This window comes from Notothenia rossii (assembly GCF_949606895.1).
Source record: "Notothenia rossii genome assembly, chromosome: 9".
Lineage (NCBI taxonomy): Eukaryota > Metazoa > Chordata > Actinopteri > Perciformes > Nototheniidae > Notothenia > Notothenia rossii.
The window spans coordinates 12,574,506-12,591,876 of NC_136907.1; the positions used below are offsets into that span (position 1 = coordinate 12,574,506).

The following is a 17,371-nucleotide window of genomic DNA, read 5'->3' on the forward strand; positions in this document are numbered from 1 at the left end:
TGCAGTTGTGGCACAGCAGTGGCACACTGAGATTTGGGAGGGGGCAACATTTACCCTGAAGGGTACAGCTGGGCAACAACAACAAGACTCAGAAAACTGTCACACGTGTACTCTCGCCTCACTTTAAGCTGACTGTACCGCTCCGACGCTGTTCATTTTTCGATGAATTTGCTTCTTGACTCCTTCACGATTGAAGGGAAGTGAATCTCTTCGCCGCCATTTTTTGTGGAACTGCCTATTGAAGAGAGAAACTTTGCTAGCTACTGGCTGCTGCCTGACGTTAGCAGCTAGCCTATCTAGCCAGTAGTATCTTGCCTGCCTACCAGTTCGTTGTGACAGTTATTGCTTGACAGACAGTCGTTAGCCAGGGCAGCCTGCTTCACGTAGATATAAGACTCCTGTGGCCGACCAGCATAAATGAAAAAGATAACGGTTATTGCTCAAACAAGTAAGCTAGACTCGAAGTCAGCGTTAACGTCTAAATTGGGCAGGGCACTCGTGTGGTTAGGTTAGCATTGCTAACGAGTTCACACTTTGATTTCTCTGGACTGCATTGCCTCGTCTGTGATTTCATCCTCTCACTCTGCCGTGTTCATCAGCCATTCACACCCCACATGTCAACCTGTGTGGATTCATTTTAACAAGGTGAGTGGGTCGTTAACTAAAGCTTCCTGCTAACATACGATGGGTAGATTTTGTTCTGAAACATGCTGCAGTGGATTTTAACATAGGTTAGCTCATAAGCTAGCCCGCTAACTGTATTTGTTGCTCCTCAGCTAACCAAAAGTTGCTGTCACAACTTGTATGGTCTCCAGCATTGACAGCTCTTAGTTTGCCTTACTGGATACATCGGAGATCCTTTAGCATAAAGGTGTTTGTTTTGAATGCATGTGTAACACATCAGCAAATAGTCTCGCTCAGAGAGCAGGGCTAGCGAGCTAAATTGAGAGTGGTTTGTTGTTAATAATGGAAACGGATTGCTTTGCCTAAGAAGCGTTAGCTATCCATGTTAGCTTGCTAATCCGCTTTATGCAACTATCGTTACAAGCAGTGCCACACTGCCACTCCCTCGTTTTTGTTGTTGTCCAGTGTGTCTGATCGTTAAGTGAAACTCTGCTTTCGAGGTGTCTGTTTTGGAAGTTTGCTTATCTGTAAGGGACACCATGAGTCACATACTGTCTGGATAGCTAGCTCTGTGACGGTAGGTGACATTGGTCAATAATCTTACTATGTCAGTCGCACGTACACATCCTGGCATTGTGTTTATAAGCTGAGGAGAGTCTGACAAGTCATTGTGGTTATCTTTGTGTAAGCGAGGAGGAGTGCTCGCATCCATCTGCCGCTGATAGCTGTTTTTGTGCATTGACGTGAGTCGCATTCCTCAGTTTTCTGTGTTGATATTGCGTAACAATAGCTATCGCTCGGCAGGCTACTCTTCTGCTTGGCTTATCTGTGACTTCGCTTCTGAACACAGTGTATCAGCTACAATAGGATTTACCATAACACTTTGAACAAGGTTAAAAACACGTTACTATTCACAAGTCACGTTGCAGTCTGTTGGAGTTGTGGTCTGTCAAATGTGATGTCTAAGGTTTGATGGTTGACACCTACTCATGCTTTATTGTTGATATGCCATATACGGGTTTTGTTTGTTAAATAATCATCGCAGTATGAACAGTCGACCTATCATTGTTGGTGTCTTTAGACCGCGATGAACAGATTGTCCATTTGATTATTACAGCCTATGGCATGCACGACTTGTCCTATTACCCTGTTATCACAGATCTTTGCCAGGCTGCCTGTCCTTGTTGTCCTATGTTCTCTCTAACCTGTGCCTGATCTGCACACCTTTCAATTGTTCATGTGTGCCTCTGCAGGCTTGTCAAAACAACGTTGCACTAATCTGCAGGAGCAGCTGCCCTTTTTTACTTTCAAGGACTTACTGTTAGGAAATTATAAGAGGCATGCCGCTGTGCAGAAAATCTCGATGCACAAGAAGGCTATGCAAAGTTGGGTTTACTTGTGTGTCACTGTTAAACCAGGGGGTGCTGAATATAGGAACACTGCATAATAGATTTAAGTGTCTCTAAAAAGACAAATGGATTAGATACTGAAGCGAAGCCCTGGTTGTTTAAATCCAGATCCAAATCAGTGACAGTCACTCAGCAGAAGAGGTGTTTTTCCATAATATGATCCAATGCAGTAATGCTACCATAACTTTGTTTGTTAGTTATTTGATAATTGATATATGTATTGTAGCTGTGAGTGATAAACAAGGAACCTTATTTAGCTTACTGGTTAAAATGCAACAGTGACTTTATTGTATTTAAGCACCTTTACAGCTGTCAAAACTAATGGCTAAGCAAATGACAGTAATCCCCAGCATCCAGCTGTGTTGACAGACCCAGCTGACGGTGACCATTCAGTGACATGGCGATTGCAAATATTGAACTTAGAAAGTGTTCCTTAAAATAATTTTTTCAATTCTTACTGCTGAACAGATGGAAACCAATCTTATAATTGATGAGTCCGACTTAGAGCAAGAACAACAATGCGGTGAATTGGCAAAGCAAAAATATTTGTAAGGTGACACAACAGAGCACACATACTGTACAAACTATCACAAAACTCCACAATATTGAGGGTTTGCTGTTTTCTGAAATGTAAGGATGCAAATATAAGTTTGAATATCTTGATCTTCATCAGGTTCAGTCTTCAATTTGTTTTCGAATTGTTTAAGATTAATTTAAGCTGCAACATTTCTAAATGATTCTATCATTCACTGAGACGACTCTGTAAACTTGTATGTTTGGATGTCTGTACTGTATGTCTTGTTGTTTAAGTTGCCACAGCAAGGGTGTCTTTTGTTACTCAAGTGTCCGCTGTTCAGAGTATGTTCACGACATTTATCTGAACAGGAAGAGTGTAAATGGAGCTCTGTGAGTGAAATGGGACGGGTCAAATCCTTTTAGTGTTTGTTCCCCCCCATTCCTCTTCCCTGTCACCATCATCTTTAAAGTACCACAACCGAGATGTGTTGTTGTTGATGTTGGCTAGCTACAGAGCTTTCACTTCCTCCACTCAGCAGAAGCCACAGTCTGTAATCAGCTGGGGAACAGGAGCAGGACACCCCACCCTCCATCTTTGGGGATAGACATGCAGTGTGTTAGCCAGTAGAACAAAAGTGCACATTTAGGTCATGAAATGAACATTGTCACTGAACAAACAGCTGTGATGTCGCAGTGCTTTTTTAAATGGACATTTGAAAGCAGACCTTTTAATCCACCTAACCCATCATTTATTTTCTGATATGGTAATTAAATGCCAACATTCAGAATATCAGCTGATTTTGATGCTTGTGAACTTTTCAGATTTAAAGTATTTCATGTGGATCAGTAACATCTGGCTGATGCACGGTCATTTAATAAGATGTTTCCGCTCACTGCATTCATACTTTGAATTATTTAGCAATACAGCAGTTCACAATGTTGCTGATGTACATTTTGAAAAGTATGAGAAGTATATTATGTAGCATATCTATTCTGTTCAGATGGATATTTGTGTGTGAGATGAAGCGAATCAAAATGGCTACTAATAGAGTTTGTACAGTTCTGTAAAAAGAGTTTATTTAAAGGCACTGCCAACTCCCACACAGGTGATATCAGCGTTTCTGGTTGATTTCTTCTCAAGTTCACGTTTAAGGTTGAAGTTTTGCTGAGGTCAACTCCATGTACCTAAAATAATCATAACGTGGCAAGTTGTCCTGCAGGTGCAGCACAACCAGGAGAGGCAGGAAGGTGATAGTTAGGCACAGTATGCAGAGAGGAGGCAAAATCAACAACAATAAGTACACAATAAAAACCTCATTACAGCCAGTTGAAGTAGGACCTGGTTCAATTTGGCCAAAAAAAGTGTTCCATCGCATTCAGATTATTGATGGCAACAGAAATGTGTTCATAAATGCTACTGGTTATGAATTTGTAACAGCAAAAACGTAAAGGAACTGGGATGGATGGCTAACAAACAAACTTTTCCTATTCTGCTCCTCTGTAGCTGAGCCAGTGGAGCTAATAGGAGTATTTCACAATAGGGATCAATAAAGTATTTGATTATTTATCATCCCTCTCCATTTCTCTCTCTCTCTCTCTCTCTCTTCCTGCCTGTATCACTCTCTGCTACTCAGCTCTGTGTATTGGCTGCCTCTTCATTAGGCCTCTTGGTGAGTTTACAGTGCAGAGAAAATCTATTCACATAATACACAAGGAGGGGATCCATTTTCTTGCGCGGTAAAGCAATACAACTTTCATTGCATTTTTAGAAGACAGTGTTCTGTGTCATAAAGCAGTTTAACTATTATCTCATTATTACCAAACAATAAAACCTTCTGAGTTTTTGACAAACTTTATTTTTTCCTGTCAAGAAATACGACGTTCTTTCCTTAAATCATTTTTCGTCTTTGGTTTTGCTTTTGAGTTATCTCTCCCGCCCCTTGTTTTACCAATTAAATGATCCAGTTTCATAGGAAATCAAATTAGGAAACCAAGATGGAAGATGCTCTTAAATTCAGTCTCTTGTCAATAATAAGCCCTCCATCTCTGAGAGCATGTTTTATTATGATGCTACTAAAGTGCTGCACGCACTTCAGTCCACTGAATCACCGTGGACTCTTTATATAAGAGAAAAGATCTAGAGATGATATTATTTACATGAGAACATTAAAGAAACTAGTGCTTTATTGCTGAAAATATATTTAAGATTTGAAAACGTAAACATATAGAAGGCTTGTCAAATAAATAGAAAACGTGGCTTATTTCAGACAAAATGCAACTCCCATGAAGTTCTCCTGCATCCTATTGTATCTAGTTACCTCCATGTTAGTAATAGAAGTTCATTCATCCACATGTATTGGAGTGTTTCAAGTTTGGTAACTGCTGCTGAAATGGCACATTTACCAGAAAAGCTCACACGATTTTAAACAAGATGTATTTGGCTGGCGAATCAAAAATGATTTCATGGCTGCACATTGTAGCCATAAGTGAGTGTGTGCTGAGTCAGCCTAATGTTTACGAGGAAGTACAATCACATGGTAGGTGGTAAAACAATTCTAAAATAAGTACAGAAAATATGAGTATAAATATTCTTGTTCTATTGCTGCTGATGTTCATGCTGTGTTTATTTGTGTGATTTCTGCTTTTCAAAACAAAGAAACACAGACGCAGTGACGTCTGTCTGTTCATATAATAAAGTGAAATGTCTCCATGTTTGCATTATAGCTTGAAGCCCATAATGTAGTTAAACATATATTTCGTATATGTTGTCTGTGTGCCTTTTTTAGATTTAAAAAATAATAATTTTCCTTATTTCACTTCTTTTTTTTTATTTATGTTTTTTGTAGCCTATACAATGCAAACTGTAAGCTATGGAAGCCTGCTTGCTTTTAAACTTTTTACAACGACTATATCATATTGGATGGCGTGTCTTTACAGAATAAGACGATGCTTGCATTATGCATTACATCACTGTCCACATCATCAACTAAAGATTACAAAAACCTCCCTGCTCCTGTGCCTGAATATTTAGTTTGATTTAAAATAATTCTTTCAAACTTTAAAAGTCAACGTTTTTCGTCGTTCTCACAAATTCAGCAGACAAACAATATATATTAACTTACAATGCTTATTATATAGCTCCAGAATTCGACAACAATGTAAAAGACTTTCAGTTCAATGTCTAACACAAACACTGGATTTATCTCATGTTGCTCCCAGCAGCAGCAGTTTTTATCTTCTCTCCACTAAGACATTTGGGGTCCTTGAGGGCTGCATCCAGGTTTCACTTTTGTGCTCTTGCATTCATTTTTTTCTCGGTCAGCTGGATGGCTTTTTGTGGCAGGACAAACCTTGTGACAGAAACCAGGAGTGTGGTTTTCGAGCAGCCTCCAGCTGTGCTGATAGCTGTATCAGGCTAGGTTAGCAGGCTGCAGACCCAAAGATAACCTTTCTCCACGGAGTCTTTCTGTAATGGTATTGGTGTGGTGTTTAGGTGTGAAGGGGGTGGCTGCCTGAACTGAAAACAAGATAGAGCTTTGGTTATAAAAAGTGGAATAATTATCCAAGGCTGCATATCGGTGTTTCTTTTTGAAATATATGAATAGCACTAAATGAAAATGCTTTATACATTTCAATGTGTTGAAAAGTAGAAAATGGATCTGCAAGCATGGTTAAATAACTTTCAATCAGTTATAGAAGATCGAGAGGGTGAAAGCTACAACCTTGACAGTTCAGTTATTAAACTTAAAAAAGGTAATGCCACCAAAGAAATGCAAGCAGAATGTATACTTGTAAAAGAGCACATGCATGTCCTTGCTGTGTCCCTTCTGCAATGTAGGACATCGAGCAATGACATGTTTATTTGGTCCCTATTGGTATAGCTGTCTTTGTTTTGTGTGTTACAAATGTATATTCCAAGAAAATATATCTTTGGAAATTATAAGGTACAAAGTTACAATGTGGGAAATACATACACTCAGCATTATGAGTATGTTAACAAATAGTTGCACGTGCCCACATACACAATTGCTTGTTCTATGAATGAACTGGAAGAAAATGGATGGAACCACTTTAGAGTACACAGTAGGATCTGACCCCAGGTCCCCTAATTGATTACCCGATGCAGCTCAAACCTCATTACTGTAGGCCACCTCATCGCAGCGGACATGAAATCGATCCCTGAGCTGGAATATTTGCATTGCCCAGTCATTCCAGTTCCTTACAGTCCTGCAATAATTGCTGAAGCACTCTGTACCCGTACACTTGTGATGACTCTGCAATGAGGTGATTATATTAGGGTCAGCACTTGAACTTGTGACTATGAAAGAAAACCTTTACATGTCTTCTTTAGCCAGTGTGATGTCAGTCATTACTCACAGGACTGGGGTCACCCTTACTTTTAAAGTGGACCTATCATACTATATTTGAATAATATAGTGTAGGACCATACCTATATAAGGCATATTTATACTTTTTATTTTTCAAAATACCAAACAGATCATGCCTTTTAGCCATTCCTCATTTAGCTCAATTTAACACTGTCTTTTCATGGGCTGATTCCGTGAGAACAGCACCATCTACAGGCCTGGCATATGTACTACAGCGTCTCCAGCGCTTTCGAACGGCAATGTCCGTGGCTGTCTCCTCCTGATTGGTGGAGTTGGCCCAGTAGCGCCACTTCTGTGACGTCATAGAAGTGTTCAAATCTGGATCAGTCTGTATCAGATCCGTTGCAGCCCCTTTTTAAGAGATTTGGGTATGGAGGAAAATAGAGAGGGTTGTGTTTTCTGACACTTGGTGAGTTCCCTGGAACACCGGGGACACATATTCATGTATACAAGACGTACAAAAGTGCATTTTGCATGATAGGTCACCTTTTAATGCATTTTTCTACTCATTCTTAAAACAAAAATCTTCTCAAACACAATACAAACCAGAAGGGGTTTACTGAAAATGGAGAACGTTATGTAGGCAAAAATCCCTCCTTTCATCAATGTTTGTAGCCGGGCAAATTCTGTGCATGAACATATGAAATCACTGAAGTAGAACATTATAGACTAGCTTCACTGTGGCCACAGTTGTTCTGGAGCCCTGCAGCCTCAACGGTCTATTTCAAGACTATCTATCACAACCTTTTATGTTTTGGTTTTAGTAAAGTATATTTGTTCTGTGATGTGGTCGAATGGATCAAAACGTCTTTGATACACATTTGACCTAAAGTCTATTCTGTTGTAGATTTGGATTTGTGTTGCAATATCAAAGTTGCGCTAAGACTCTCTTCCTCTCCATTCAATTCCTGTCTTTTGACTTATTTCCGTAAACTCGCATCCGTCAAGCGAATGCATAATTCATGCTGTGCTGGATCAGGCTGTGATATCTCTTAAACTTTCTCTCTTTGTCTCCCCTTCTGTCCCTGTAGCTGCCCATGTGCTGGTTCCTCAGGCCCACCCATTACGGCAGATGAATCCTCAGCTGCTTTGGTGTAGCTCAGCACCCAGATAGTCCCATCCCCTCTGCGTGGGTGAGAAGGGACTACATTACCCATGATGCCCGCCTCTGTACGGGCAGGGAGCCTGAAGGACCCAGATGTGGCTGAGCTTTTCTTCAAAGAAGATCCAGAGAAGCTTTACTCTGACCTCCGAGAGATTGGCCATGGCAGCTTTGGCGCTGTCTACTTTGTACGGAAACTACATCTTCACACTGACTCATACACGGAGAAATATCCTTTATTGGGTTATTACCGATTTATAGATGATCAGGGATATAAATGATAGTAAATGCAGTTTCTTCACTAGAGATCTTTTCACAATTATAAAAGATGAAGCTATTTAATTACTGAAGGGATTTGAAAATGTTTATAATGGAGTTAAATATCACACATGTTCAGAGTAATGTGTCTTACCATAGCGTTCTGATCTGACTTTAGTTCTTTAACACTGCACACAATACACATCCTTGATGACAGGAACATTTAAACAGATTAAAAGTATATTATGTTACGGTTGATATGTGTACTGACAATGTTCTTTGTGTTTCCCAGGCACGGGACATACGCACAAATGAAGTGGTGGCAATTAAAAAGATGTCCTACAATGGCAAACAGTCTAATGAGGTGAGACCAGCTTGATTATATTTATATATAACTCTAGACCCTTAGTATAAAGGCTTTCACACAGTATGGGGGTCAATCAGCATGAACTCGTTATTCTTTACTCGGTAGTTCTCTTATTAAAGTGGCCTTCATTAAATTAATCATTATTTATATATACCATGACTTCTGTGCACTCGAACACACCTCAGATCAACGTGGCTGCTCTCTGTGCTACATTCAAACAGTACAAGATCTTAATATATATCCTCATAATGAATGATTGCCACAAACAGGAGTGCTGATATCCCCAATGAATATTCATGTCAGACAGTCAGAGGGGGAAAGGTCACCCTTGTGCGCTCACTTTCACTGTTGTTGGCTCAGACACAGTTCCCCCTGCTCATGATTTCAGATTAGCTGTAATCAGATTACACATAATCTGTGACGAGAACCACCGTACACCTATTTCTACTGAAAGACAATCTTCTACAAGGGCGCACGCAAGCACCTCTACAGTATTAAGCATTGCTTGTTTTATTATTAAGTCCTTTCTTTCTTTCTTTCAACAGAAATGGCAGGACATTATAAAGGAGGTGAAGTTCCTGCAGAGGATCCGGCACCCTAACAGTATAGAATACAAAGGTTGTTACCTCCGAGAGCACACGGCATGGGTGAGTAATTGGTTTATCATTATTTACTACGAGAAGATTGGACAGGTGTATATCTGGCACACTTTTGTACCAGAACATCTCCATATCAGATCTACACCTGATATGTTATGATAAACTAAAGCAAGGCAACACACAGATAAATAAATCCTCGTTTTTGTTGTGTTTGCCACAGTCTTGACTCTTGGGAGGGACAATTAAGTGAGATTCAACTCTTCTTTGTTTGGTGGGGAAGGGGAGATGTGTCCTCTACTGAGCGCACTCTTCTGGACACATATAGTGTGCAATGTGTCCGAACAAGGCTCTTCTTCACCTTGTCTCTTCTTCTAGTTGGTGATGGAGTACTGCCTGGGCTCAGCCTCCGATCTGCTGGAGGGTAAGTAGCTGCTGCACGCTGCTCACAGAAAAGGATTATGGGAATTGATATGTCTTCTTCAGCTGGTGTTGATTCCTGCTGAAACTGTTGTTTCTTCTTCTTCAGTTCATAAAAAACCTTTACAAGAAGTAGAGATCGCTGCCATCACACACGGTGCTCTGCAGGGGCTGGCCTACCTTCATTCCCACAATATGATCCACAGGTGAGGGATTTTTAACGATATTGTTTTTAAGAATTGTACAACACCAAATGTCCCGCTCTCTCACATGTGTGTGTTTGTCTCTCGTAGGGATGTGAAGGCAGGAAACATTCTGCTGACTGAGCCTGGGCTGGTCAAACTGGCCGACTTTGGCTCCGCCTCCATCGCCTCACCTGCAAACTCCTTTGTGGGAACGCCATATTGGTAAGTGAAAACTGAAGGTTTTTCATGTCTATGGTTTGAATGTGAACCTTACCAACATTTTTACTTGCACAATAACTTTAGGTTTCAGCTCAAAGAAGCACTAATTCAGGAAATGGATTGGTCGAATCTACCTTTATTTGCATAGTAAAAACCGTCCTGCTGATGAATTCAAATGATCTGTTCCTGTGATTTTGGAACTCAATATTATAACCTTTATTTAAAGGAAATGTTTTTTGTTTTTGTTTATGCTGCAGGATGGCCCCGGAGGTGATTCTAGCGATGGATGAAGGCCAGTATGATGGGAAGATTGACATCTGGTCCTTAGGGATCACCTGTATAGAGTTAGGTAGGTGGCAACAATTTGCCTTTTATCGTTTAAAATGGAATTCCGTTGGAAAAAATATATTTCAACGGATTTAATTAAATTCCAATTTTTACTACCGCATGGCCTAACATCCGATCTTAATGGTTTGCTCAGATTCTTAACATAAAGTAATGTTATTTGACCAATATTTGTTTGATGGATTAGTTTGATTTAAATGTTGGTAAAATAGTAAGATTTATGCACTCAGCAGAATTACAGGTCTATATTGTATCAGTAGAAAAAGGCAAAACATATATCTGAAACCTTTACTTACCGAAGTAGATGGACATTTAATTGAATAGGTAGGAATACACACCGATTGATTTCATTTCCTTTTCAGCGGAGAGGAAGCCTCCCTTGTTTAACATGAATGCAATGAGTGCCTTATACCACATAGCGCAGAATGAGAGCCCCACTCTGCAATCCAGTGAATGGTAAGATGCCACACACACACACACACACATACACATACACATATACACACACACACACACTTTTGTAAAAGTGGGTCATTGACAAGGTAATTAAATGATCTTTCGCAAACATTTTCCATGTTAGTTAGTAACACATATTTTACAGAATTATTTTCTTTCTTTTTTTAATAACTCGCATACACAACTAGCTTATAGATTATGAATTTAAAAGGTGACGGAGAGATCAGTTTTAATGTCAACACATGTGAATCAGATGAAGTATTTAATTTTACAAAATGACTTTTGCGTTTCTCTCTCTCTCTCTCTCTCTCTCTCTCTCTCTCTCTCTCTCTCTCTCTCTCTCTCTCTCTCTCTCTCTCTCTCTCTCTCTCTCTCTCTCTCTCTCTCTCTCTCTCGTGACATTTCTTCCAGGACGGATTACTTTAGAAACTTTATCGATTCTTGCCTTCAGAAAATCCCCCAGGATAGACCACACTCTGACGACATGCTGGGTGTAAGTGCACAAACACACACTGTAGACCACACACACACACACACACACACACACACACACACACACACACACACACACACACACACACACACACACACACACACACACACACACACACACACACACACAGAAAGCAGGGTCAGAGTGTTAAGATGGGAGATTGACAAAGCCCCATGGTGATAAATCTCTCTCTTAAGTTCGCGCTCTGTTCTGGTACACATAAGCTTCTATTTTAATTCACTAATCCTCTTCTTCCGGACATTCACACGACACAACACACACAGCGAGTTCGATTTGGTAGAAAAACCACGGATGTAATTACTGAAGAGATGCAGCTTTTACGTCCATGGTTAAGTAACTGGGCAGCTGTCACTTAGCCCACTAATGGACTCACTGTTCTTAATGGAATGTGTCCTTTGTGTACAGAAGCTTACACACTGTGTTTCTGAAATATTAAGTTCCAAAACAGTTCTTGTAAATTAACTATCTAAGCATTTTGCTGCTTCTTAATGTAATGCTCTACGTTCGGATATCTGGCCCAACTTTACCTTCTAGCAGAATACATGGAGAGTTAGGCTAATCTTAATAAGAAATTCCTCAATTTCAATATTACATTTGTGTCATTTAATTGTCAATTTGAAAAAAAGTACCATCTTCTGCATGATTAACTGTGTTAGACAGTTAGCAATGATCGTGCAGCATGACTAACATTAGGAATGTTGGATAAACAGCCACAAACACATTGTAACAGTGTTAACTGTCTTCCCCTAATACAGGCCCTTCCTTTCTTTAGTTTCCCTGCAAATCAATTGACTGCTCATTGAATCCCGGTCTCTGACCAGATCGCTAATAGCTCATTAATCACTGTTTGCTTAACAAGAGCGCTCTTTATTGAGACGTTGACCCGCTTCTACCCGTTACATTTGAGGAATGTATTTGAAAGAAACACAACATGATCTCCTCTGTAGCTCTCAGTTAATACTTTTTGTTGTTCTTCACCTACGTCTACAGCATGCGTTTCTGCAGCGCGAGCGTCCGGACTCGGTGCTCATGGATCTCATCATGAGGACCAAGGATGCAGTGCGAGAGCTGGACAACCTGCAGTACCGCAAGATGAAGAAGATCCTCCTTCAGGAGACCCACAACGGACCCGCTGCAGAAGTCCAGGATGGAGATGAGGTGTGTGGATGTTTGCATATTGAAATCAAACGATTCAAGATGTCGTTTTTTTTAAAGCTCAGAAATACAGTATATATTGCGCCTGTGTTTTGACAAGATAACCAAGCATGCTTTGGTCTCTATGCATGTCTGTCTGTTTCTCTTGGTCCTTCTCGTGTCCTCTCTCTCTCTGTCTCTCTCGCTCTCTCTTTTTCCTCTCTGCCTCCAGGAGCTGGAGCCGGGGGGGGGTCGGACGGGAACAGTGAACAGTGTCGGCAGCAACCAGTCCATCCCCAGCATGTCCATCAGCGCCAGCTCTCAGAGCAGCTCCGTCAACAGCCTGAACGAGGCGGCGCAGGACAGCCGCAGCGAGCTGGACCTGATGGAGGGAGACCACACCGTCATGTCCAACAGCTCCGTCATACACCTCAAACCGGTGGGTGGAGCGACAGCTGGGACTTCCAGTTTGAAAGACATGGATATACACCATTCAGAGAGGATGTAATGAAATATAGGGTCCAGTGTTTTTGAGTTTGACCCATACTATGGATTGGAAGTCAGGATAGCTCGGCTCTGCTGCATTCATTTTGACTATCAATCAGTCTCTTGTAAGGCTCTAAACACAAATAACCGATTCCTTTATAAACAATGATGTTTCTTGATGAATAGATTTTTCAAGCTGCCTTTTGGTAAGATGTTAGGGCAGGGTGTAAAGTTAGAGCTTTTTCCCAGGAGTCTGAGACACCAACCTAAAGTTAGACCAAACAGTTGCTGTAATGTTTGAGTTTGTTTGTCCATCCCAAACCTCCAATGCTTTTTTGTTTGTTAACTACTGTATCAAGATAAGGTGCTATATTTTGATTTATGTTTGTATTCTATCTCTCCAGGAAGAGGAGGAGAGTTTGTCTGTGGATCAGGAAGCCCCCAGCGAACCCTCTGAGCCGCAGCCAGCTCCGGCCTCCAGGAAGTACTATCGCAACAGAGAGCACTTCGCCACCATACGCACAGCATCACTCGTAAGGCCACTCCTCCATGCATACACTTATATCACTGTTTCTTTTACATGTGGCGGCTTAACCGAGACGACAAGATGAGTTTGACAAAACGCTGTGAGACAATTATAAATGTTCTACATTCGGTATTTTTGTTACCTTTGCATTTAATCAAGGCGTATTTTCCCCCCTGTACAAACAATATTTGAGCTCACGTTTTCAAACACTCTGAATGTAGATGGCCTGTGCTGATTCTCTGCTGTGCCACCGTCCTGCAGGTGACCCGTGAGATGCAGGAACACGAGCAGGACTCGGAGCTGCGGGAGCAGATGTCAGGATACAAACGCATGAGACGGCAACACCAGAAGCTCCTGATGGGCATGGAGAACAAACTGAAAGGGGAGATGGATGAGCACCGGCTGAGGCTGGACAAAGAGCTGGAGAGTCTGAGGAACAACTTCAACCAGGAGATGGAGAAGCTGCTTAAAAAACACCAGGCGGCTCTGGACAAAGACGTATGTAGACATGTGAAATATACAGCGGTAGACTGACACTGATATTTAACTACTACTGTTTTTAAAGAATGTTCCTCCAACTTTTGGTTTAGCTGAAGACGTTTACCAACGATGAGAAGAAGTTCCAGCAGCACATCCAGGTGCAGCAGAAGAAAGAGCTCAGCAGCTTCCTGGAGTCACAGAAGCGAGAGTATAAACTACGCAAGGAGCAGCTCAAAGAGGTTACACACCTGAAACACAACCTATGAACCCTTTGTCCTGAACAACTCAAATGATGGAATGGAATATATTCTTGTACTTAGTAAACACCTGAAACAAAGTTTTCTTGAAACATGATGAATTAGTTGCTGATTATTGTTCTATTCATTGTTTCAACTCTAGTTAATAGAAATGACACTGTGCAGACATTGAAATGTATGGGTCTTCGTTTGAACTGTTGCTAATTATTTTATAAGTTTACAAACTATAACGTCCATAAAGACCAGTAATGCCACCGCCCTGAAACACTAGGAAAACAACATAACACCCGTGTTTGCACCTGTGTGGCAGGAACTGAGCGAGAACCAGTCGACTCCCAAGAAGGAGAAGCAGGAGTGGCTGTCGAAGCAGAAAGAAAACATCCAGCACTTCCAGGTCAGGATCTCAGACAATATGAACACATGGCAAGTCTGTCTGCCATTACGAATATTAATAATAATAATTAACGTGCAATTACGTAACTGCCACTACGTTTTATTTTTTGCACTACTAACTACTGCTAATAATTGCATTGATTGTGTGACCATCTATGTTTTATGTTGTCTGTAGATATTTAATTACTCTTTTTGCTGCACTTTTGTGTTTATTGTGTGTAGTTACTCTGGCACAACAATTTCCTTTGGGATAAATAAAGTCTTATAATAAATATTTGGTATTCATTCAGGAAATGCCAAACTAAGTGATTTAAAACACTCAGATTCAACATAAAAACAGGGAAAAAAAGAAAGAATTTATTAGATGAAAATAAAATGGAGCAAAAACTCATTTGAAAACAGATGTCCATATTAAAATCATACGAACACTACAGTAGCGTCACAAGGTCTCCATTCTCTTTTCCTCATAAGTGATGGAGAATCTTTGAAGATGAACAACTCAAAGTGTTTAACCTCGAACGCACTAGGTCCATGAGGCTATATATAAACTTAGAACCTACTTTTCCTGACAGACAATGAAATATGCATATATCAGCTACCACAGAACATCTTCCTTAGAGTGTAACTTATCGGTGTTGGCTTCGTATCCTTATATATCATTTCCTTTTAAGCTCACTCAAGAGAATGCCAAAAATGCACATATGCAATATTCTCCTTTCATTAATATGTATAAGATGGAAAAGCCACTATAAACAAATCTTTCTTTCCAGGCGGAGGAGGAGGCCAACCTGCTGAGGAGACAGAGGCAATACCTGGAGCTGGAGTGTCGGCGGTTTAAACGCAGGATCCTCATCGCCAGACACAATGTGGAGCAGGATCTGGCCCGAGAGGTACGCAGTCACACAGAAAGGACACAGCCACTCGGTCTCTTGTGATTGATTTGACTTATTCGACTGCTGTCACTCAGCATTATCTCCTCTGGTCCAGGAGCTGAACAAACGGCAGACACAGAAGGACCTGGAGCACGCCATGCTGCTCAGACACCACGAGTCGATGCAAGAGCTGGAGTTCAGGCACCTGGGGACGATCCAGAGGGCGCGGGCGGACCTGATCCGGACCCAGCACCAGACGGAGCTCACCAACCAGCTGGAGTACAACAAGAGGAGGGAGAGGGAGCTGAGGCGCAAACATGTGATGGAGGTCCGGCAGCAGCCCAAGAGCCTCAAGGTGCGGCGACTCATGGAAGATTGTTTATTGGATAAATTCCCCTTTACTGACCCTACTGCACAAACTCAGTGTTACACCCAGATCTCTAGGGGAACCTAGGCGCAGCATAAAATGTGCACTCTCTCCTCTTTTCCCATTCCCAAGAACATAGACAATGAGACAGAGAATGCTGTTTGGTCAATTTAATTACCAACGTTTTCTTTTTATCAAATAAGTGCAACAACCCACAAAACAAACAAATCTCTGAACACAAACATCTTGCCTAACAAATAAGAAAATAAACATACAGGACTCTTACCTACACTGACGTGAAAACGAGAACCAACTAAAAGAAAAAGGGTTTCACACTTTCACGTAGACTTAAGGCGGGTCCAACAAGGACAGGTTAAAGTTATGTCTATCCTTCCAAAGTTTACAAAATATACAAGGACAGATACAAATACGCAACAGTTGGGAGCAGGAGAAGCTGAGTGACTGCATGGCTGCAGCTTAAATGCTCCCATCTTCTTCAGGTGGACCAATCAGCCTGTTGAAGGTAGCTAATCAGCTAACGGGCACCACCTGCTTGCTCACACACACACACACACACACACACACACACACACACACACACACACACACAGACATGCACACACACACACACACACACACACACACACAGACATGCACACACACACACACACACACACACACACACACACACACACACACAGACACACACACAGACACACACACACACACACACACACACACACACACACACACACACACAGACACACACACACAGACAGACAGACACACACACACACACACAGACACACACACACACACACACACACACACACACACACACACACACACACACACACACACACACACACACACACACACACACACACACACACACACACAAAGACACAGACACAGGAGGAGGGAAAAATCTCTACATACAATACACATAACGACCAGGGTCGTAACACTCAGTCACAAACACCTTTTGCTCCCTTACTCCAAATCTTTACTTTTGTCTCCCTGTTTCCTGCAGTCTAAGGAGCTTCAGATTAAGAAGCAGTTCCAAGACACTTGTAAAACCCAGACCAGGCAGTACAAGGCCCTCAGGAACCATCTGCTGGAGACCACGCCCAAGTCTGATCACAAGGCGGTGCTCAAGAGGCTGAAGGAGGAGCAGACCAGGAAGCTGGCCATCCTGGCCGAGCAGTACGACCACTCCATCAACGAAATGCTCTCTACGCAGGCTGTGAGTAGTGAAGAGCAAGAGAGTCTAGGAAACCAAACAAATGCATTGTCTTAATTAATGAATTTAGTTTAAAACTCACATTTGATTGAAATTCCCAGAACCAGACACCATACATTGTCAAAACCTCCCATTAGTGGACGACATGTTATTCTAAATGACCCTTTTTAGCACGGAAGCTAAACTTCTCAAATGGCTCAATGTTTAATTTTCT

The 17,371-nt window shown here is 41.4% G+C and overlaps 1 protein-coding gene across 1 annotated transcript in view; it reads left to right on the forward strand.

Annotated features, from left to right (window-relative positions):
• LOC307019107 (serine/threonine-protein kinase TAO1-like) overlaps positions 1-17,371 on the forward strand; it is a 22,684-nt gene continuing 5,313 nt past the window's right edge. The window contains exons 1-19 of the mRNA XM_079649739.1: positions 1-645; positions 7,969-8,227; positions 8,590-8,661; positions 9,210-9,311; positions 9,639-9,684; positions 9,790-9,886; positions 9,974-10,087; positions 10,342-10,433; positions 10,792-10,885; positions 11,297-11,378; positions 12,390-12,557; positions 12,766-12,972; positions 13,424-13,552; positions 13,807-14,043; positions 14,136-14,264; positions 14,593-14,676; positions 15,446-15,565; positions 15,663-15,902; positions 16,948-17,160. Coding sequence (XP_079505865.1) covers positions 8,093-8,227; positions 8,590-8,661; positions 9,210-9,311; positions 9,639-9,684; positions 9,790-9,886; positions 9,974-10,087; positions 10,342-10,433; positions 10,792-10,885; positions 11,297-11,378; positions 12,390-12,557; positions 12,766-12,972; positions 13,424-13,552; positions 13,807-14,043; positions 14,136-14,264; positions 14,593-14,676; positions 15,446-15,565; positions 15,663-15,902; positions 16,948-17,160 — 2,361 coding nt within the window. The 5' untranslated portion in view covers positions 1-645; positions 7,969-8,092. The remainder of the gene's footprint in view (positions 646-7,968; positions 8,228-8,589; positions 8,662-9,209; positions 9,312-9,638; positions 9,685-9,789; positions 9,887-9,973; positions 10,088-10,341; positions 10,434-10,791; positions 10,886-11,296; positions 11,379-12,389; positions 12,558-12,765; positions 12,973-13,423; positions 13,553-13,806; positions 14,044-14,135; positions 14,265-14,592; positions 14,677-15,445; positions 15,566-15,662; positions 15,903-16,947; positions 17,161-17,371) is intronic.